This window comes from Pimephales promelas, chromosome 9 (genome assembly GCF_988280905.1).
Source record: "Pimephales promelas chromosome 9, fPimPro1.hap1.1, whole genome shotgun sequence".
NCBI classification, from domain to species: Eukaryota; Metazoa; Chordata; class Actinopteri; order Cypriniformes; family Leuciscidae; genus Pimephales; species Pimephales promelas.
Genome location: NC_142777.1, coordinates 18,868,423 through 18,892,284, shown reverse-complemented (window position 1 = coordinate 18,892,284; position 23,862 = coordinate 18,868,423). Strand labels below are relative to the sequence as shown.

General features: G+C 39.4%; 1 protein-coding gene across 1 annotated transcript in view; it reads right to left on the bottom strand.

Annotated features, from left to right (window-relative positions):
* Nucleotides 1-2,100: 2,100 nt before the first annotated feature.
* ahnak (AHNAK nucleoprotein) overlaps nucleotides 2,101-23,862 on the bottom strand; it is a 32,178-nt gene continuing 10,416 nt past the window's right edge. Inside the window, exons 2-5 of the mRNA XM_039648586.2 lie at nucleotides 21,513-21,574; nucleotides 21,092-21,248; nucleotides 20,675-20,880; nucleotides 2,101-20,407 (exon numbers count right to left, since the gene is read on the bottom strand). Coding sequence (XP_039504520.2) covers nucleotides 3,128-20,407; nucleotides 20,675-20,880; nucleotides 21,092-21,248 — 17,643 coding nt within the window. The 5' untranslated portion in view covers nucleotides 21,513-21,574 and the 3' untranslated portion in view covers nucleotides 2,101-3,127. The remainder of the gene's footprint in view (nucleotides 20,408-20,674; nucleotides 20,881-21,091; nucleotides 21,249-21,512; nucleotides 21,575-23,862) is intronic.

Below are 23,862 nucleotides of genomic sequence, written 5' to 3'. Positions count from 1 at the left end.
TTTGACATGATCTTGCATTGTTTACCACTGAATTAACTACTTGTTAAAAACACTAAATTGAAAAATCATGTTGTGTTTTGGTGACTAAATCAAATGTTATTAAACATTACAATAATCTTATGTTTTGAGACAATGACAAAGTGCACTAAAACATGTATAACTGATATCAGGCTTTGAAAGAATCATGTGATCTGTGCAATGCACATAGTACCATAGCAAAATTCCATCGCCATCGTCATGTTCTCAGCCCAGCTGTGTGAGACTGTTTAATTACAAATTTCTGTACCTTGATGCATTATGTAAACAGTGAACAGCAGGGGGTGGAGGGCATGTAGGATGGATGAATTTCCTTTGGTTGCACACACTAATCTCATTTGAAGCTACCCTGACAGGTAGTCTGGGTGAATAATGTGAAACTATACAATTATTTCATGATGTCCTTCTGAAGCCTTTTTGATGTTTCTTTCTTTTTTTTTTTTTAGATAATGGCTGTTTGACTTAAACATTACAAATGCCGGTAACGCTTCCTTTTACGGTACAGAACTGACAGTGTACTTACAATGTACTTACCTATAAGTGCTGGCTAATAAATACATGGAACAGGGGTAGGTTTTGGGGTAGGTTCAGGGTTAGTACTAGTTATTACCCAGTAATTGCAGTTACTAAAATAAGTACATAGTACATAGTATTTACATGGGTAACTGGACTGTCATAAAAGGGGTCAGGTTTGCAGTAGACAAATTACGCTGTTATCTTATTAATAAGATCATTTGAACCGATATAAGAAATAAATGAGTTCAAGCTACAACGATTTATCTTAAATAAATAGCTTTAAAGATCCATAACTAAACAGTGAGGTTGAATATTTATCCAATTTAAATCAGTAGCTACTAAATATCCATATATCCAAAATATATATCTAAGGCCATATCAGCCTTTATTAGTGTTTAAATATATACATTTTTAAATGATCTAAGTCTTTAAAGTGCCAAGGGACTAAGAAATCCATATTGCTGATTATTTTGTTTGAGAATTCCACCATAAAATGTATATTTGCTTTATGGGTTTGCTGTAAAACAGGATGAACTAAAATAAGTCCATTCCTCTTATTCCTATAGGAGTCATGGACACCATCTGTTTGTGTCCTCTTTGATACGAGAGACTTCAGCAACCTAGAATGCTGTTCGTTGTATTATCCACGTACATCTTCTTACCAGAAAAAAAAAAATATATCGATAGTTTATTTCTACCTGCATATCTCATAATTCAATATGCAACTACAAAGAGGGGCATTTAATGTTGAACAACACCAAATAACCTGGCCCTTATGCACTGTTAATACTTAATTTTTTTTAACTATCGATTTAATTTAATATTATTATTTTTATCATAGTCATAATTGTCATCTTGGCTTTGATTTATAAAAAGGCATGTCTTGGAATGAAGCAATAACATGATACCAAGCACACAAATTTGAAACCAGTTTAATTCTAATAAATTCTGTAAGATATTGTCTCTCGTAAAATTTGACTGTCCGTATCACTAAAAATTGGGAATTTGAAAATGAACCCAGTGCATATCCACCCAATAGGTCAGTAGCATTGCATAGTAAAAGAAAATTATTTGGCTTACCTTTCAAATGAAGTCAGAAAAAAAAAAGAAAGAAAAAACAACAACTTTTTTTGCCTGTATTCCTCTCAGCTTAAGTTCCTTGTCAAAGATTTCAAGTTAACTAACGAATGCGTGCATGTTGCTCATCCCAGTTCTGCTAACGAATATTTGCATACAAAACAAACCACACTTTCCTCCCTTAAAGGAATTTCCTGAGCATTTCCTTCCTTAGTGATGATTTGAAGAACCATGCAGGACAGGAAAGCCCATTTCCTGTTTTCTTGGTGTCGGCTCTTATCAAAGTATTCATAGAAAGCTAAAAGCACAATGGTTAGATTTAACAGGGTTACCAAATGCAGTCTTATTTTTAGGCATTTAGAGATCTTAATCCTGAAGTTAATGTTCGAACAAGCAAGTTCTATGTGTGGTTTTACCGTTTTTACATCATATAAGATTTAAATGAAAAGAGTAACGTTCTCACCACAAGCATGTATTGAAAGTTGATCACTTTATTTAAGTTTTGCAAATCATACAAGAAAGAGTTAAACTTGAAGCCTAAATGTCCCATTATTTACAAGGGCAATGCACATTTTATGTCTTTTCAAAATATTAAAGTTTAACCATTGGCATTAGACTCCCTGTAGTTATATCCCCACATTAAAGCACGACATTTCATAAATTTAGTGAGAGGAAGAGAGAGAGTCAACTGGATGTAAAGAAATGTGGAAGATATAACAAAGAGTAAAATGCCTTAGAAACCATTAAAATTAAACAAGTTGCAGCTTTTGTTTGTCAACTGCTACCTGGTGTGCATTTTAAAGAGATTCAATTAATCAATGGAAAAGAAAGTCTTAGATATAAATACTTTAGAAGATTATAATCTCTGTGTAAATTCCATAATATTTGAAGTGTTATATTATGTGGGAGACAATGTTATGTTATCAAATGTATCTATTTTGAATCAATTTATTTACAGTTTGTACAGCCCTTAAACTTCATTGTGCTTACAAATTATATCTGGTTAATCACTGTTGTAATCAGTTATTGATCTGTGATGAGTACATATGATACATCACTAAATGCATAAAAGAAGTTGAAGTCATAAAATCCTTTCAAATATAACTATTGTAAAATCATGCCTCTTGTGTGTAAATGTATCCAGACAATTTTAGAAAGGACAAGAATCCCAAAACTTTCAATGGTATAAAAATATAACAAGTTATCAGATGACAAATCAAAGCTAAATGCAGAATATTTTGTATCAACTACACACATTGTTGGACTGGACATGAAATTCCTATCTACAAAACAAAAAAATTAAAATTACATAACAGATGTCTCTTATTTACAGTTAAATTGTGATTCAAAAAATATCAATGCCTGTAAAGAACATTTGTGGAAATTGAAGAAACAGTGCACTATTGTTTAAGTGAAAGACAGATTTGCATGTAGTCAACAAAATGAAAAAAAAAAAAAAGTGAGTGTACTGTGTATATATATATACTAGTGTAAAAAACTATTTCTTTGGCGAAACGGCTATTTCGAGTTGTGGTAACCGAAAACTACCTTTTGAACCACTATCACTGCTAGATGACGACGACATTCTGGACTTCTTTAAAGGCTGAGCAACTCCACCAGCACCCTCAATCCTAACCTCACTTTCATCTGTCACTTCATACGAACCTTTACTTTTCGAGCTAAAACCTCCAATTGTTGCAAACTTCAACTTTCCTTTTTTGCTTTTAATCATTGTTTCTTCACCATCTATTGAAATGTTGCCACCCTCAGCCTGTAAGTGCCCTTCAGGAGCAACAGGGACAGCTAAACCTCCCTCATCACCTACAGAGGAGTGATGTCGTGTTTTTTTGAAAAAATCAAGGGAGGCGGATTTACTCTTTGGTGAACCCTTAAATCCAGAGCTTCCCTCTACTGCCAACTTGCCACTTATCAATTCCCCAGAACTAAGACTTAACTCCTTAGACACATTTGCGCCACCTTTAGTTGTAAGATCAGCATCTTCTCCCTCAACATAAAGGTCAGCTGCACTGCCACCTTTAGATTTAGATTTGAAAAACAGTTTTGGCATTTTGACTTTCATTTTTCCACCACTGCTTTTCATCTCAGTGCTCTGCATTTCTAGACTTTGGGAACTAACTTTAACACCAGCAGCCAATTCACCTGAACCTACATCTACGCCCATCTCTTTTCCTTCTACTTTAGGCAATGCAACACCAAACTTTGGCACTTTGATTTTAGGAAAGGTTACATTACCTTCTGGGTACCCAACCCCAGATAATGATGCTTCTGGCTTCATGTCTAACCCACTTGCAGCCACTCCCTTTTGTCCCTTCACATTGAAACCTGGTATTTCAATGCTCCCTTCTACTCCTTTTCGTTCAGTGAGATTTAAATCAGCATCTAAAGCCACGCCATGGACATTTACAGACTGCACTGTCCCCTGTGTTTTTCCTTCCATATCAATTTTAACATTGCCTTTTCCATTAATGCCTGATCCTGCTACACTGACATCTGGGGAATGCAAGGTCTCCAATGTTCCACCTCTAACATCCAGTTCAGGAGTTTTTAATTTAGAGCCAGTGATGCTGATTTTTGGCATTTTTATTTCCCCCCTTTTTGTTTTGAAATCTGGATTGTCCAAACTAGCATCTGGTGTTTGAATATCCGCTTTAAGACTTGCAGACGGCAAATCAACATCAGATGATTTAATAGTTCCTGATGCAGAACTACCTTTAACTTTTGGAGATTTAATGTCAAATTCCACATCAGGAAAATGTAATTTTCCAAAAAAAGGTTTCTTTACTTTGGTTGACTTCAACTGTAAATCAGGTTCATTTGTCTCCAACTTGACAACTTCAGTCTTCAGATCACCATCAAAAGTTTTGGACTTCCCTTTCCCTTTGGTCAATTTGAATTTACCCTTTTTTCCTTTTACATCTATGTTCATATCAGGTCCATCTAAACTACCACCAGCATCAGGAATGTCTGCATTCAATTTTGGGCTCTTAACTCCAAGTGAAAATTTAGATTTCTTGGTTTTTGGAACCTTGATGTTAGCATCTGGTCCACTAATGTTAATATCACTGCTCGCCTTATAATCTTTTTCAGGTACTGAAAGACTTCCACCCGAAGACTTTATTCCAAAGTTGGGCCCTTTGAATTTTGGGAACTTAAGATCTTTTGAACCCCCCTCAGGTCCCTCAATGTCAAGATCAGGAGCATTAACATCAATTTCAGGTCCTTTGATATCAAAACCAGCTTTTGGGAGATTGACGTCAACATCTGGACCCTCCACTTTAGGGCCTTTCATTCCAAATGAAGGCATTTTGATTTTTGGCATCTTTATGCCACCCTCTGGGCCCTCTATATCAATATTAGGACCTTCAATGTCCCATTTTGGAGCATTCATGTCACCTGTTATCTTTGGTCCAGAAACATCCACGTCACACTTGAATTTGGGGTCTTTTAAATTTAAGTTAGCATCTGGCATAGAGATCTTTGGGCCAGATGTGGAAGGCATTTTAAACTTGGGACCTTTAATTTTGCCCTCAGGTCCCTCAATGTCAAGATCAGGAGTTCTAATGTCCATTTTAGGTCCTTTAATATCAACACCTGAGCCCTCCACTTTAGGACCTTTAAGTCCAAATGATGGCATTTTGATGTTAGGCATCTTAAAACCTCCCTCAGGACCCTCAAGATCTGGGCCTTCAATTTCAACTTTTGGTCCTTTAATATCTCCTTCCAGTTTAGGAATGGACACATCAACATCCCCTTTAAGTTTTGGACCTTTTAGGTTGAAGTCAACATCTGGCATAGAAATCTTTGGGCCAGACATAGATGGCATCTTGAATTTGGGACCCTTGATTTTTCCTTCAGGTCCTTCAAAGTCAAGCTCTGGGCCCTTCATATCTACTTCTGGTGCTTTAATGTCTCCTTTAACTTTTGGAACTGACACATCAACATCTCCTTTGAGCTTTGGGCCTTTCAGGTTGAAGTCAACTTCTGGCATAGAAATTTTTGGACCAGAGATTGATGGCATTTTGAACTTGGGGCCCTTGATTTTTCCTTCAGGTCCCTCAATGTCAAGATCAGGAGTTTTGATGTCAATTTCAGGCCCTTTAACATCAACATTTGCTTTTGGGAGATTGATGTCAACATCTGGACCCTCCACTTTAGGTCCTTTGAATCCAAATGATGGCATTTTGAATTTAGGCATCTTCAAGCCACCTTCTGGGCCCTCTACATCAAAATCAGGACCTTCGATGTCCACTTTTGGAGCCTTTATGTCACCTGCAATCTTGGGTCCAGAGATATCAATTTCACCCTTGACCTTTGGACTTTTCATGTTGAAGTCTACATCTGGCATTGATATCTTTGGACCAGACATAGATGGCATTTTGAACTTGGGACCTTTTATTTTTCCTTCAGGTCCCTCAATGTCAAGATCAGGAGTTTTGATGTCAATTTCAGGTCCTTTAACATCAACATTTGCTTTTGGGAGATTGATTTCAACATCTGGGCCCTCCACTTTAGGTCCCTTGACTCCAAATGATGGCATTTTGAATTTAGGCATCTTCCAGCTACCTTCTGGGCCCTCTACATCAAAATCAGGACCTTCGATGTCCAATTTTGGACCCTTTATATCACCTGCAATCTGGGGTCCAGAGACATTCATATCACCCTTGACCTTTGGACTTTTCAAGTTGAAGTCAACATCTGGCATAGAGATCTTTGGACCAGACATAGATGGCATTTTGAACTTGGGACCTTTTATTTTCCCTTCAGGTCCCTCGAAGTCAAGATCAGGTCCTTGAACATCAACATTTGCTTTTGGGAGATTGATGTCAACATTAGGGCCCTCGACTTTAGGTCCTTTGAATCCAAATGATGGCATTTTGAATTTAGGCATCTTCAAGTCACCTTCTGGGCCGTCTATATCAAAATCAGGACCTTCAATGTCCACTTTTGGGGCCTTTAAGTCACCTGCAATCTTGGGTCCAGAGATATCCATATCACCCTTGACTTTTGGACTTTTCAAGTTGAAGTCTACATCTGGCATAGAGATCTTTGGACCAGACATAGAAGGCATTTTGAATTGGGGACCTTTGATCTTTCCTTCAGGAGTTTTGATGTCAATTTCATGTCCTTTAACATCAACATTTGCTTTTGGGAGATTGATGTCAACATCTGGGCCCTCTACTTTAGGACCTTTAACTCCAAATGATGGCATTTTGAACTTTGGCATCTTAAAACCTCCCTCAGGACCCTCAAGGTCTGGGCCTTCAATTTCAACTTTTGGGGCTGTAATATCTCCTTCCACATTTGGAATGGACACATCAACATCACCTTTGAGTTTTGGACCTTTCAGGTTGAAGTCAACATCTGGCATAGAAATTTTTGGACCAGAGATTGATGGCATTTTGAACTTGGGGCCCTTGATATTTCCTTCAGGTCCCTCAATGTCAAGATCAGGAGTTTTGATGTCAATTTCAGGCCCTTTAACATCAATATTTGCTTTTGGGAGATTGAGGTCAACATCTGGACCCTCCACTTTAGGACCTTTAACTCCAAATGATGGCATTTTGAACTTTGGCATCTTAAAACCTCCCTCAGGACCCTCAAGGTCTGGGCCTTCAATTTCAACTTTTGGTGCTTTAATATCTCCTTCCACTTTTGGAATGGACACATCAACATCCCCTTTGAGTTTTGGGCCTTTCAGGTTGAAGTCAACATCTGGCATAGAAATTTTTGGACCGGAGATTGATGGCATTTTGAACTTGGGGCCCTTGATTTTTCCCTCAGGTCCCTCAATGTCAAGATCAGGAGTTTTGATGTCAATTTCAGGTCCTTTAACATCTGCTTTTGGGAGATTGAGGTCAACATCTGGGCCCTCCACTTTAGGACCTTTAACTCCAAATGATGGCATTTTGAACTTTGGCATCTTAAAACCTCCCTCGGGACCCTCAAGGTCTGGGCCTTCAATTTCAACTTTTGGTGCTTTAATATCTCCTTCCAATTTTGGAATGGACACATCAACATCACCTTTGAGTTTTGGGCCTTTCAGGTTGAAGTCAACATCTGGCATAGACATTTTTGGACCGGAGATTGATGGCATTTTGAACTTGGGGCCCTTGATTTTTCCCTCAGGTCCCTCAATGTCAAGATCAGGTGTTTTGATGTCAATTTCAGGTCCTTTAACATCAACATTTGCTTTTGGGAGATTGATGTCAACATCTGGACCCTCCACTTTAGGACCTTTAACTCCAAATGATGGCATTTTGAACTTTGGCATCTTAAAACCTCCCTCGGGACACTCAAGGTCTGGGCCTTCAATTTCAACTTTTGGTGCTTTAATATCTCCTTCCACTTTTGGAATGGACACATCAACATCACCTTTGAGTTTTGGGCCTTTCAGGTTGAAGTCAACATCTGGCATGGAAATTTTTGGACCGGAGATTGATGGCATTTTGAACTTGGGGCCCTTGATTTTTCCCTCAGGTCCCTCAATGTCAAGATCAGGAGTTTTGATGTCAATTTCTGGTCCTTTAACGTCAACATTTGCTTTTGGAAGATTGATGTCAACATCTGGGCCCTCCACATTAGGACCTTTAAGTCCAAATGATGGCATTTTGATCTTTGGCATCTTAAAACTACCCTCAGGACCCTCAATGTCTGGGCCTTCAATGTCAACTTTTGGTGCTTTAATATCTCCTTCCACTTTTGGAATGGACACATCAACATCACCTTTCAGTTTTGGACCTTTTAAGTTGAAGTCAACATCTGGCATAGATATCTTTGGGCCAGACATTGAAGGCATTTTGAACTTGGGACCTTTTATTTTCCCTTCAGGTCCCTCAATATCAAGATCAGGTCCTTCAACATCAACATTTGTTTTTGGGATATTGAAGTCAACATCTGGGCCCTCCATTTTAGGTCCTTTGAATCCAAATGATGGCATTTTGAATTTAGGCATCTTCAAGCCACCCTCTGGCCCATCTATATCAAAATCGGGACCTTCCATGTCCACTTTGGGAGCCTTTATGTCACCTGCAATCTTGGGTCCAGAGATATCCATATCACCCTTGACTTTTGGACTTTTCAAGTTGAAGTCTACATCTGGCATAGAGATCTTTGGACCAGACATAGAAGGCATTTTTAACTTGGGACCTTTGATCTTTCCTTCAGGTCCATCAATGTCCAGATCAGGGGTTTTGATGTCAATGTCTGGTGATGTAATACTGACATCACTAGTAGGCACATTAACATCAATATCTCCTTTGGGTGACTTAAAACCAAATTTTGGCATTTTAAATTTTGGCATCTTGAACTTTGGCTTTTTAACATTTGTTTCCGGAATATTGACCTCAACATTAGGACCTTCAGGGCCAGATACTGATGGCATCTTCAGTTTGGGGCCCTTGATTTTTCCTTCAGGCCCTTCAATGTCAAGCTCTGGGCCCTTGATATCTACTTCTGGAGCTTTAATGTCTCCTTTAACATTTGGAACAGATACATTAACATCACCTTTGAGTTTTGGGCCTTTCAGGTTGAAGTCAACATCTGGCAGAGAAATGTTTGGACCGGATATTGATGGCATCTTGAACTTGGGGCCCTTGATTTTGCCCTCAGGTCCCTCAAGGTTAACCTCTCCAGTTTTAATATCCATATCTGGTGCTTTAAGCTCAATATCTGCTTTTGGTAGATTGATGTCAACATCTGGGCCCTCCACTTTAGGACCTTTAAGGCCAAATGATGGCATTTTGATCTTTGGCATCTTAAAACCAACCTCAGGTCCCTCAAGGTCTGGGCCTTCAATTTCAACTTTTGGTCCTTTAATATCTCCTTCCAATTTTGGAACAGACACATCCATGTCACCTTTTAGTTTTGGCCCTTTAAGGTTGAAGTCAACATCTGGCATAGAGAATTTAGGACCAGAGATTGATGGCATCTTGAATTTGGGACCCTTGATTTTTCCTTCAGGTCCTTCAAAGTCAAGCTCTGGGTCCTTGATATCTACTTCTGGTGCTTTAATGTCTCCTTTAACTTTTGGAACTGACACATCAACATCTCCTTTAAGTTTTGGGCCTTTCAGGTTGAAGTCAACATCTGGCATAGAGATTTTAGGACCAGAGATTGATGGCATCTTGAATTTGGGACCCTTGATTTTTCCTTCAGGTCCTTCAAAGTCAAGCTCTGGGCCTTTGATATCTACTTCTGGTGCTTTAATGTCTCCTTTAACTTTTGGAACTGATACATCAACATCTCCTTTAAGTTTTGGGCCTTTCAGGTTGAAGTCAACATCTGGCATAGAAATTTTTGGACCGGAGATTGATGGCATTTTGAACTTGGGGCCCTTGATTTTTCCCTCAGGTCCCTCAATGTCAAGATCAGGTGTTTTGATGTCAATTTCAGGCCCTTTAACATCAACATTTGCTTTTGGGAGATTGATGTCAACATCTGGACCCTCCACTTTAGGACTTTTAACTCCAAATGATGGCATTTTGAACTTTGGCATCTTAAAACCTCCCTCAGGACCCTCAAGGTCTGGGCCTTCAACTTCAACTTTTGGTGCTTTAATATCTCCTTCCACTTTTGGAACGGACACATCAACATCTCCTTTGAGTTTTGGGCCTTTCAGGTTAAAGTCAACATCTGGCATAGAAATCTTTGGTCCAGACATAGATGGCATTTTGAATTTGGGGCCCTTGATTTTCCCCTCAGGACCCTCAATGTCAAGCTCTGGGCCCTTGAGATCTACTTCCGGTAATTGAATGTCTCCTTTAATTTTTGGAACTGATACATCAACATCACCTTTGAGTTTTGGGCCTTTCAGGTTGAAGTCAACATCTGGCATTGAAATTTTTGGACCGGAGATTGATGGCATTTTGAATTTGGGGCCCTTGATTTTTCCCTCAGGTCCCTCAATGTCAAGATCAGGAGTTTTGATGTCAATTTCAGGTCCTTTAACATCAACATTTGCTTTTGGGAGATTGATGTCAACATCTGGGCCCTCCACTTTAGGACCTTTAACTCCAAATGATGGCATTTTGAACTTTGGCATCTTAAAACCTCCCTCAGGACCCTCATAGTCTGGTCCTTCAATTTCAACTTTTGGTGCTTTAATAGCTCCTTCCACTTTTGGAATGGATACATCAACATCTCCTTTGAGTTTGGGGCCTTTCAGGTTGAAGTCAACATCTGGCATAGAAATTTTTGGACCAGAGATTGATGGCATTTTGAATTTGGGGCCCTTGATTTTTCCCTCAGGTCCCTCAATGTCAAGATCAGGAGTTTTGATGTCAATTTCAGGTCCTTTAACATCAACATTTGCTTTTGGGAGATTGATGTCAACATCTGGGCCCTCCACTTTAGGACCTTTAACTCCAAATGATGGCATTTTGAACTTTGGCATCTTAAAACCACCCTCGGGACCCTCAAGGTCTGGTCCTTCAATTTCAACTTTTGGTGCTTTAAAATCTCCTTCCACTTTTGGAATGGACACATCAACATCTCCTTTGAGTTTTGGGCCTTTGAGGTTGAAGTCAACATCTGGCATAGAAATTTTTGGACCAGAGATTGAAGGCATTTTGAATTTGGGGCCCTTGATTTTCCCCTCAGGTCCCTCAATGTCAAGATCAGGATTTTTGATGTCAATTTCAGGTCCTTTAACATCAACATTTGCTTTTGGAAGATTGATGTCAACATCTGGGCCCTCCACTTTAGGACCTTTAACTCCAAATGATGGCATTTTGAACTTTGGCATCTTGAAACCTCCCTCAGGACCCTCAAGTTCTGGTCCTTCAATTTCAACTTTTGGTGCTTTAATATCTCCTTCCACTTTTGGAATGGACACATCAACGTCTCCTTTGAGTTTCGGGCCTTTCAGGTTGAAATCAACATCTGGCATAGAAATTTTTGGACCGGAGATTGATGGCATTTTGAATTTGGGGCCCTTGATTTTTCCCTCAGGTCCCTCAATGTCAAGATCAGGAGTTCTGATGTCAATTTCAGGTCCTTTAACATCAACATTTGCTTTTGGAAGATTGATGTCAACATCTGGGCCCTCCACTTTAGGACCTTTAACTCCAAATGATGGCATTTTGAACTTTGGCATTTTAAAACCTCCCTCAGGACCCTCAAAGTCTGGTCCTTCAATTTCAACTGTTGGTGCTTTAATATCCCCTTCCACTTTTGGAATGGATACATCAACATCTCCTTTGAGTTTTGGGCCTTTCAGGTTAAAGTCAACATCTGGCATAGAAATCTTTGGACCAGACAAAGATGGCATTTTGAACTTGGGGCCCTTGATTTTTCCCTCAGGACCATCAATGTCAAGCTCTGGGCCCTTGATATCTACTTCTGGTGCTTTGATGTCACCTTTAACTTTTGGAACTGATACATCAACATCACCTTTGAGTTTTGGACCTTTCAGGTTGAAGTCAACATCTGGCATAGAAATCTTTGGGCCAGACATAGATGGCATTTTGAATTTGGGGCCCTTGATTTTTCCCTCAGGTCCCTCAATGTCAACATCAGGAGTTTTAATGTCAATTTCAGGTCCTTTAACATCAACATTTGCTTTTGGGAGATTGATGTCAACATCTGGGCCCTCCACTTTAGGACCTTTAACTCCAAATGATGGCATTTTGAACTTAGGCATCTTAAAACCTCCCTCAGGAGCCTCAAGGTCTGGTCCTTCAATTTCAACTTTTGGTGCTTTAATATCTCCTTCCACTTTTGGAATGGACACATCAACATCTCCTTTGAGTTTTGGTCCTTTTAGGTTAAAGTCAACATCTGGCATAGAAATCTTTGGACCAGACAAAGATGGCATTTTGAACTTGGGGCCCTTGATTTTTCCCTCAGGACCTTCAATATCAAGCTCTGGGCCCTTGATGTCTACTTCTGGTGCCTTGATGTCACCTTTAACTTTTGGAACTGATACATCAACATCACCTTTAAGTTTTGGACCTTTCAGATTGAAATCGACATCTGGCATAGCTATTTTTGGACCAGATATGGAAGGCATTTTGAATTTGGGACCCTTGATTTTCCCCTCAGGTCCCTCAATGTCAACATCAGGAGTTTTGATGTCAATTTCAGGCCCTTTAACATCAACATTTGCTTTTGGGAGATTGATGTCAACATCTGGACCCTCCACTTTAGGACCTTTAACTCCGAATGATGGCATTTTGAACTTTGGCATCTTAAAACCTCCCTCAGGACCCTCAAGGTCTGGGCCTTCAATTTCAACTTTTGGTGCTTTAATATCTCCTTCCACTTTTGGAATGGACACATCAACATCACCTTTAAGTTTTGGACCTTTCAGATTGAAATCGACATCTGGCATAGATATTTTTGGACCAGATATGGAAGGCATTTTGAATTTGGGACCTTTGATTTTCCCCTCGGGTCCCTCAATGTCAACATCAGGAGTTTTGATGTCAATTTCAGGCCCTCTAACATCAACTTTTGCTTTTGGGAGATTGATGTCAACATCTGGACCCTCCACTTTAGGACCTTTAACTCCAAATGATGGCATTTTGAACTTTGGCATCTTAAAACCTCCCTCGGGACCCTCAAGGTCTGGGCCTTCAATTTCAACTGTTGGTGCTTTAATATCTCCTTCCACTTTAGGAATAGACACATCAACATCACCTTTGAGTTTTGGACCTTTCAGGTTGAAGTCAACATCTGGCATAGAAATCTTTGGGCCAGACATAGATGGCATTTTGAATTTGGGGCCCTTGATTTTTCCATCAGGACCCTGAATGTCAAGCTCTGGGCCCTTGATATCTACTTCTGGTCCTTTGATGTCACTCTTAACTTTTGGAACCGATACATCAACATCACCTTTCAATTTTGGACCTTTCAGGTTGAAATCAACATCTGGCATAGAGATTTTTGGACCAGATATAGAAGGCATTTTGAACTTGGGACCTTTGATTTTCCCATCTGGTCCCTCAATGTCAAGATCAGGAGATTTGATGTCAATTTCAGGTCCTTTAACATCAACATTTGCTTTTGGGAGATTGATGTCAACGTCTGGGCCCTCCACTTTAGGACCTTTAACTCCAAATGATGGCATTTTGAACTTTGGCATCTTAAAACCTCCCTCAGGACCCTCAAGGTCTGGGCCTTCAATTTCAACTTTTGGTGCTTTAATATCTCCTTCCACTTTTGGAATGGACACATCAACATCACCTTTGAGTTTTGGGCCTTTCAGGTTGAAGTCAACATCTGGCATAGAAATCTTTGGGCCAGACATAGATGGCATTTTGAACTTGGGGCCCTTGATTTTTCCCTCACGTCCTTCAATGTCAAGATCAGGAGTTTTGATGTCAATTTCAGGTCCTTTAACATCTGCTTTTGGGAGATTGATGTCAACATCTGGGCCCTCCCCTTTAGGACCTTTAACTCCAAATGATGGCATTTTGAATTTTGGCATCTTAAAACCTCCCTCGGGACCCTCAAGGTCTGGGCCTTCAATTTCAACTTTTGGTGCTTTAATATCTCCTTCCACTTTTGGAATGGACATATCAACATCACCTTTGAGTTTTGGGCCTTTCAGGTTGAAGTCAACATCTGGCATAGAAATCTTTGGGCCAGACATAGATGGCATTTTGAACTTGGGGCCCTTGATTTTTCCCTCAGGTCCTTCAATGTCAAGATCAGGAGTTTTGATGTCAATTTCAGGTCCTTTAACATCTGCTTTTGGGAGATTGATGTCAACATCTGGGCCCTCCCCTTTAGGACCTTTAACTCCAAATGATGGCATTTTGAATTTTGGCATCTTAAAACCTCCCTCGGGACCCTCAAGGTCTGGGCCTTCAATTTCAACTTTTGGTGCTTTAATATCTCCTTCCACTTTTGGAATGGACACATCAACATCACCTTTGAGTTTTGGGCCTTTCAGGTTGAAGTCCACATCTGGCATAGAAATCTTTGGGCCAGACATAGATGGCATTTTGAACTTGGGGCCCTTGATTTTTCCCTCAGGTCCTTCAATGTCAAGATCAGGAGTTTTGATGTCAATTTCAGGTCCTTTAACATCTGCTTTTGGGAGATTGATGTCAACTTCTGGGCCCTCCCCTTTAGGACCTTTAACTCCAAATGATGGCATTTTGAATTTTGGCATCTTAAAACCTCCCTCGGGACCCTCAAGGTCTGGGCCTTCAATTTCAACTTTTGGTGCTTTAATATCTCCTTCCACTTTTGGAATGGACACATCAACATCACCTTTGAGTTTTGGGCCTTTCAGGTTGAAGTCCACATCTGGCATAGAAATCTTTGGGCCAGACATAGATGGCATTTTGAACTTGGGGCCCTTGATTTTTCCCTCAGGTCCTTCAATGTCAAGATCAGGAGTTTTGATGTCAATTTCAGGTCCTTTAACATCTGCTTTTGGGAGATTGATGTCAACATCTGGGCCCTCCCCTTTAGGACCTTTAACTCCAAATGATGGCATTTTGAATTTTGGCATCTTAAAACCTCCCTCGGGACCCTCAAGGTCTGGGCCTTCAATTTCAACTTTTGGTGCTTTAATATCTCCTTCCACTTTTGGAATGGACACATCAACATCACCTTTGAGTTTTGGGCCTTTCAGGTTGAAGTCCACATCTGGCATAGAAATTTTTGGGCCAGACATAGATGGCATTTTGAACTTGGGACCCTTGATTTTTCCTTCAGGTCCCTCAATGTTAAGATCGGAAGTTTTGATGTCAATTTCAGGACCTTTAACATTAACATCTGCTTTTGGGAGATTGAGGTCAACATCTGGGCCCTCCACTTTAGGACCTTTAACTCCAAATGATGGCATTTTAAACTTTGGCATCTTAAAACCACCCTCGGGACCCTCAAGGTCTGGTCCTTCAATCTCAACTTTTGGTGCTTTAATATCTCCTTCCACTTTTGGAATGGACACATCAACATCTCCTTTGAGTTTTGGGCCTTTCAGGTTGAAGTCAACATCTGGCATAGAAATCTTTGGGCCAGACATAGATGGCATTTTGAATTTGGGGCCCTTGATTTTTCCCTCAGGACCCTCAATATCAAGCTCTGGACTCTTGATATCTACTTCTGGTGCTTTGATGTCACTTTTAACTTTTGGAACTGATACATCAACATCACCTTTGAGTTTTGGACCTTTCAGGTTGAAGTCAACATCTGGCATAGAAATCTTTGGGCCAGACATAGATGGCATTTTGAATTTGGGGCCCTTGATTTTTCCCTCAGGCCCCTCAATGTTAAGATCAGGCGTTTTGATGTCAATTGCATGTCCTTCAATATTAACATCTGCTTTTGGTAGATTAATGTCAACATCTGGGCCCTCCACTTTAGGACCTTTAACTCCAAATGATGGCATTTTGAACTTTGGCATCTTAAAACCACCCTCAGGACCCTCAAGGTCGGGGCCTTCAATTTCAACTTTTGGTGCTTTAATATCTCCTTCCACTTTTGGAATGGACACATCAACATCACCTTTGAGTTTTGGGCCTTTCACGTTGAAGTCCACATCTGGCATAGAAATCTTTGGGCCAGACATAGATGGCATTTTGAACTTGGGGCCCTTGATTTTTCCCTCAGGTCCCTCAATGTTTAGATCGGGAGATTTGATGTCAATTTCAGGACCTTTAACATTAACATCTGCTTTTGGGAGATTGATGTCAACATCTGGGCCCTCCACTTTAGGACCTTTAACTCCAAATGATGGCATTTTGAACTTTGGCATCTTAAAACCACCCTCGGGGCCCTCAAGGTCTGGTCCTTCAATTTCAACTTTTGGTCCTTTAATCTCTCCTTCCACTTTTGGAATGGACACATCAACATCTCCTTTGAGTTTTGGGCCTTTCAGGTTGAAGTCAACATCTGGCATAGAAATCTTTGGGCCAGACATAGAAGGCATTTTGAATTTGAGGCCCTTAGTTTTTCCCTCAGGACCCTCAATATCAAGCTCAGGACCCTTGATATCTACTTCTGGTGCTTTGATGTCACCTTTAACTTTTGGAACTGATACATCAACATCACCTTTGAGTTTTGGGCCTTTCAGGTTGAAGTCAACATCTGGCATTGAAATTTTTGGACCAGAGATTGATGGCATTTTGAATTTGGGGCCCTTGATTTTTCCATCAGGTCCCTCATTGTTAAGATCAGGAGTTTTGATGTCAATTTCAGGTCCTTTAACATCTGCTTTTGGGAGATTGAGGTCAATATCTGGGCCCTCCACTTTAGGACCTTTAACTCCAAATGATGGCACTTTTATCTTTGGCATCTTAAAACCACCCTCAGGACCCTCAAGGTCTGGGCCTTCAATTTCAACTTTTGGTGCTTTAATATCTCCTTCCACTTTTGGAATGGACACATCAACATCACCTTTGCGTTTTGGGCCTTTCAGGTTGAAGTCAACATCTGGCATAGAAATCTTTGGGCCAGATATAGATGGCATTTTGAACTTGGGGCCCTTGATTTTTCCCTCAGATCCCTCAATGTTAAGATCGGGAGATTTGATGTCAATTTCAGGGCCTTTAACGTCTGCTTTTGGGAGATTGATGTCAACATCTGGGCCCTCCACTTTAGTACCTTTAACTCCAAATGATGGCATTTTGATCTTTGGCATCTTAAAACCACCCTCAGGACCCTCAAGTTCTGGGCCTTCAATTTCAACTTTTGGGGCTGTAATATCTCCTTCCACATTTGGAATGGACACATCAACATCACCTTTGCGTTTTGGGCCTTTCAGATTGAAGTCTACATCTGGCATGGAAATCTTTGGGCCAGACATAGATGGCATTTTGATCTTGGGGCCCTTGATTTTTCCCTCAGGTCCCTCAATGTTAAGATCAGGCGTTTTGATGTCAATTTCAGGTCCTTTAACATTAACATCTGCTTTTGGGAGATTGATGTCAACATCTGGGCCCTCCACTTTAGGACTTTTAACTCCAAATGATGGCATTTTTATCTTTGGCATCTTAAAACCACCTTCAGGACCTTCAAGGTCTGGGCCTTCAATTTCAACTTTTGGTGCGTTGATGTCACCTTTAACTTTTGGAACGGACACGTCAACTTCTCCTTTCAGTTTTGGACCTTTAAGGTTGAAGTCCACATCTGGCATGGTAATATTTGGACCAGAAAGTGATGGCATCTTGACTTTGTGGCCCTTGATATTTCCTTCAGCTTCTTCAATGTTAAGCTCTGGAGTTTTGATATCTACATATGGTGCCTTAACCTCAATATCGGCTTTTGAGACTTTCCCATCAACGTCTAAACCCTCCACTTTTGGACCTTTAACTCCGAATGATGGCATTTTGATCTTTGGCATCTTAAACCCACCCTCAGGGCCCTCAAGGTCTGGGCCTTCAATTTTGACTTTTGGAGCTTTTATATCTCCTTCTACTTTTGGAACAGACACATCAATATCACCCTTAAGTTTGGGGCCTTTCAGGTCCACATCCATCATGGAAATATTTGGACCGGAGATTGATGGCATCTTGAATTTGGGGCCCTTAATTTTTCCCTCAGGTCCTTCAATGTCAAGCTCTGGAGCTTTAATATCCACATCTGGTGCCTTAACCTCAATATTGGCTTTTGGGATTTTCACGTCTATATCTGGACCCTCCACTTTTTGACCTTTGATACCAAATGATGGCATTTTCATTTTTGGCATCTTAAACTCACCATCAGGACCTTCAAGGTATGCACCTTCAATTTTGACTTTAGGAGGTTTAATGTCTCCTTCCACTTTTGGAACAGACACATTAACATCACCCTTAAGTTTTTGGCCTTTCAGGTTGAAGTCCACATCTGGCATGGAAATCTTTGGACCGGAGATTGATGGCATCTTGAATTTGGAGCTCTTGATTTTTTCATCAGATTTTTCCATCTCGGGACCCTTGATATCCACATCTGGAGCTTTAATTTCCATGTCTGCTTTGGGAAGATTTATGTCAACATCAGGTGCCTCCACTTTAGGACCTTTGATTCCAAAGGAGGGCATCTTGATTTTTGGTAGCTTAAAAGCACCCTCAAAATCCTCAGTGTCAGGGCCTTCAATTTCAACTTTCGATGCTTTAATATCTCCTTTCACTTTTAGAGTGAAGACGTCCTGTGTTGGCCCCTTCACATTTAAGTTCGCATCAGGTAAAGAAACTGTTGGACCGGAAATTGATGTTATCTTTTCATTGCTGTCTTTAACTTGCCTATCACATCCCTCAATGTTAAGATCTAGAGTATTGATATCTACATCTTTTGCTTTAATCTCCATTTCTGCTTTTCCAAGATTTACATCAATATTTGAACCCTTCTCTTCTGAACTTTTCATGCCAAATGAGGGCATTTTTACCTTTGAAACCGTAAAGTCACCCTTAGCACTCTCACGATCTTCAACTTTTGGAACGTACACATTAACATCTCCTTTCACTTTTTGTCCTCTCAGGTTTAAGTCTACATGTGGCATATAAGTTCCCTGACCAGAGATCGATGGCACATTAAATTTGGCTTCTTTGACTTTACCCTCATGTCCTTCAGTGTGTTTTTCTGGACCCCTGATGTCCATATCTGGTTGTGTAATTTTAACATTAGCTCCGGGGAGACTTCCTACTGTATCAGTTACCTGGAACTTTGGACCTTCAAGTCCAAATGAGGACAGTTTTACATCAGTGCCCAAATTGGAGCCCTCCAAATTAGTGCCTTTCACTCTAAATGATGAAGCTGACAGATCCTGATTGCCAGTTACGCTAAAACCTCTTTGACTAACATCTTTAAGATTTTGATTTACTTCTACATTAGGACTTTCTACAGTAAACTGTTTAGTTTGAAATTGTGGTTCTTTCACATGGGATATTCTGAGTTCACCATCAATTTCCTCTGCGTGAACAACTGATCCACTAGTTTCGACTTTTGGTAACTTGCCTTTAACGTCTACATCTGGGATGGCAAAATCCGAACCCTGGCTGATTTCAGCTTTAGGATGTTTAATATTTACCTTGGGCCCTTGAACATCTATGCTAAATTTAGACAATTTGGTTTTATCATCAGACCCATCCTTAAGCGTTTCAGACAAAGATTCCCTGCCAAAACTGCCCCCTGAATCTCCACTAATGGAAAAACCTGAAACACGAGTGTTCAGAACAGGGCCCTTAACTGTAGCAAACCCAGTTTCTTGTATCACACTTGATGCTTTAAAACCAGCTTCCATTGGAGAAGAAACATTTCCCACTTCTTTGTCTAATCCCATGGTTACTTTGCCAGAGAGATTACTACTGCCTGTAGAAGTTTCAGTCCTTCCAAAACGTTCTATCATCCTCTGTCCTTTCCCCCCTGACAATCCAGTGTCTGACACATTAAATGCAATCTCTCTCCCACTACCATCTAATTCACTTGTTGCTGTGATAGATCCTGTGCTACAGTGCTTCACAGAGGAGCCAGTGATATGGGGCCCGCCAACAGATATGTCCCCCATTTTTATACCTCCGTGTGCACTGCTAACAAGGTTACTATGTGGTAATCTGATTTGAGAAGAATCCCCCTCCGACTGCTCATGCTGCAAGACCTGCATTTTGAACTCAGGGCTTGTGGAATCAATCTGCTGACTAGTCCCCCCCGGCATGTCCACAGTGTAGGTAGTTATTCTTCGGGTGATTGTAGTAACGGTGCAACCATCACTGCTTGTGCTGCTGTGACGCTCTGTACGCACATCAACACCCTCAGCAAGATCCTCAGACTTCAGTCTAGGTTTAATCTTCTTAGTGAAGATTCTTTTGTAGTCTTCGTCATCTCCACTCTAAAGTAAAGGAATTACAATATTAGTATGATATTCCATGTCTGTGTGAAATTTAAATGTAAGAAACAAATATACAAATAAAAGTTAAATTAGTTAAATATGGAAATACTGATGAAACTGAAATCAGTTGATACTGACTGTAACAATGTTTGTTCAATGTGTACCAATACTGAATAACAACATTAAAAAATTAATAGAATGTATGGTTCACATGGTCATGGTGCTGGCACCATATAACATATGGACCAACAACTGAGGTCACATTACCAGGAGAATGTCTGAACTAGACCCTCCTAACCCTCCACGTCCTTCCCACGACAATGTTCCCATTGGAGAGCGGCAAGGTGACTTGTCTCCAGTCCTGTTTTGTAATTTTAGTCCAACCTTATGTCGATTTAGAGTCTTCAGTAGCTCAGCTGTTTCTTCTGAGCTCATGTTGTCAAAGTAAATGGTGGCCCCCACAATTTGGTCACCTGTTACAAAGGGCAGTACATGGAAAGTTCAAACTAAACAATATGAAAATTGTATTTGGAAGAACTACAAGAGCATTAGCTCAACACCAACAAAGGCAATGCCACTCAAATGTTGCTCTAAGTATCAAACATTCTAGAAACATTAGAAAATACGATTTTTAAAATGTTTGCACAATCCATCAGAACATGCAGGGTTATTTTAACTACATACCTTCGTATACATTTCCAGTATGAGCAGCAGGGGACTCTTCTTTAACCTCTGTGACAAAAATCTCTCCTTGACCTTTTTGTTCTATGGTGAGCCCATGCTTGTCAGGGCCCATCCACTGTGGGTAAAGCACTTCCCTTGTTTCCTTCTCGTCAGCCATCTTTAAAAAAAATAAATAAATAATCCATGAATAAATAAAATGAGAAAACATTACACATTATACATTGAAACTGTATAACTATTATAATACAATACCAAATATACTAGGTATATGTTGCCTAATGTGTAGTTTTGATTGAGTTATAAATTAGCACAAGCAATTATCTAAAAATGTTATACAAAACTTTAACAATTGCTATGCTGTAAATTACATGTAGCTATTAACATCACATAGCTATAACGTGCATCTACCCATTCAGAATACCTCAAAATGCGTTGCTTCTTCGCCTGCCCCCTAGTGTGGACCGTGTCAGCACTTGTTATTTCCTTAATAGACACACACACAAAAAAACAAAACAAAAAACAACTGTAAATGAGGATCAACCTGTGACCACTAGATGGCAGTACAATCTCCAAAAAAAGTTGATTAAACAAGCATGATTTCTCTTTGGGAACTTCACACATCTTTCTAGTTTGAACAGATCTGTATCCCATGTATTTCTTCAGCATAAAGGCAAAGCACTGAACAGCATAAAACACTTCACAACAAGAGCAATAACTTCTTATGTATTGCAAATAGGCCAAACGCTACAGTAACTAAAACTATTACGTTCAGTTTAATATACAGCTTAAACATTTTTAAAACCGTTTGATATCCTTAAAATGAATATCAAACAGTAGCTTGCAGAGCAGAGAGGTTTTTACTTGATGAGCATTGCTTAACATGGCGTTATTTAGCTGACGTGGGCCTGGCATTCCAGCTTTCTAAAACAATAAGTTATTTGTTTTTAGAGATATCACCCCCTCACAATCATCCACACTACAATTACACAGGACCTTTTGGATATGAAAACACCTACTTGCATACTTCACTAAACATTTTTTTTAAATAAAGTTTGTTCATTTCAATTATAAATTATGTATTTGATACAGTGGCACTGAATTTATTTTATTGTATCTCGAAAAAAAAAAAACTGCATGCAATAGCAGTAACAATATAAATATAAAAGAACATTTCAGATAAAAAATATCTAATTAGATCCAGAATTTTTAAATCTCTAGAATCTGAGGAAATAATGAGAAACTGGCCACATGATGAAAGAGAAAAAAAAAGTACATAGCCATTAGCAGCACATTGCTTAAATCAAAACAAAAAACAAAAAAAAACAAAAAAGAATTGTTGTAGCAAAAGCCAAGCACAACTAAAGTCAATTCTGTAGACTAAAATGCAGAAGCTTTGTCTCATGTGATCAATGGAGCATTCAGTAACCTGAATGCTCCCTTGAAAGTAGAAAGTATACCCACTTCTGAAAAAAAAAGCAATGTACACTCAAAATGCAATGTGTGAATACAATGCTTGAAAATATTGAAGGCTGAAACTCTAAACTATTCATGAAACTGAGCAATGACAGATAAAGTTAAAATATAAATTTAAATATATTTACTCTTTCAGCAATGGTCAAGGAACTCCAAAGGTTTATGGTTATTCAAGAATTAAAAAAAAAAAGACTTAGTTAGAGTTGTTGCTTTTATTCTGTCTTTTAGCCTGTCTATATTAGTTCATTTCTTAATTTCTTAAATAAGACACTAATTCTAAAAGTTGATAATTCACCTTTATAAGTTTATCCTTTTAAAATGTATAGTCTCTCTTCTGGGAATAGGGACTCTAAAAAGATTCATCATAATGGACAGGAGAAATTCTGTTTACTTTCTAGACTGAGAACATTCCCTCCCCCTTAAATTATAAATAACACTTGCCTCCCACTAAATATGGGGAGAAAGAGGCCTGTTTGAGTCCATGTAGACCATTGTTCTCCAGGCAAGACAGGGCAGGAACGGTACAGAAAAGATCATTTGAGAGAGTCTCTGTCTTCCCTCGATATGGAACAGACCACAAAACATTTGCAAAGCATTTGAATTGTACACAATTAGAGAGGAGGACAAATATTAAGGGGATAGACAGCCTCAATATTATAAACAACACTGAAGATAAAAAAAAAAAACTGTGATGCAATGAAACATTACAAGGCTTGTATATTAGATTGTATTATGTGACTGTCACAGGTTGTTAAATTACAAATTCTTAAAGAAATGTAAATCGCATCACACATGCAGCACAATATTTTGCACTTAATGGATATCAGAACTCCCTACTGTAAAAAAAGAAAAAAAAGAAAAAAAAGGAAAAAAGTTGCTGCCTTAAATTTAGTATACAATCAACTTGGATGTTGAAGTCATTTCAACCTGAATTACATCAAACTGACTTGAGTCTGACTTGAAATTCAGTTGAGCTTGTTATCAAAATAAGTTATGCAATTATAACTTTTTGCTTCAAGCTTTTGAGTAAAAGCATGTGTTGCCATAACTTATTGATCATATAATTGTTTACAGTATGCATGCAATTTCAGTAAAACAAAGTCCAAAGTAGGAGAAATGTAAAAGATGAGACATGGAAGCTGTAAAAACCAAAGCCAGGAAAATATCCTTATTATTGTTGGCTAAAGCGAGTATTTATGAAAGGAGAAGGGGAAAACCTACAGTGCTGTGTACTCAAGAACTCCCTAGCCAGCACTGCAAAAGCTTATTATTTCACTCCCAGCTTGTTAGATGTTCAG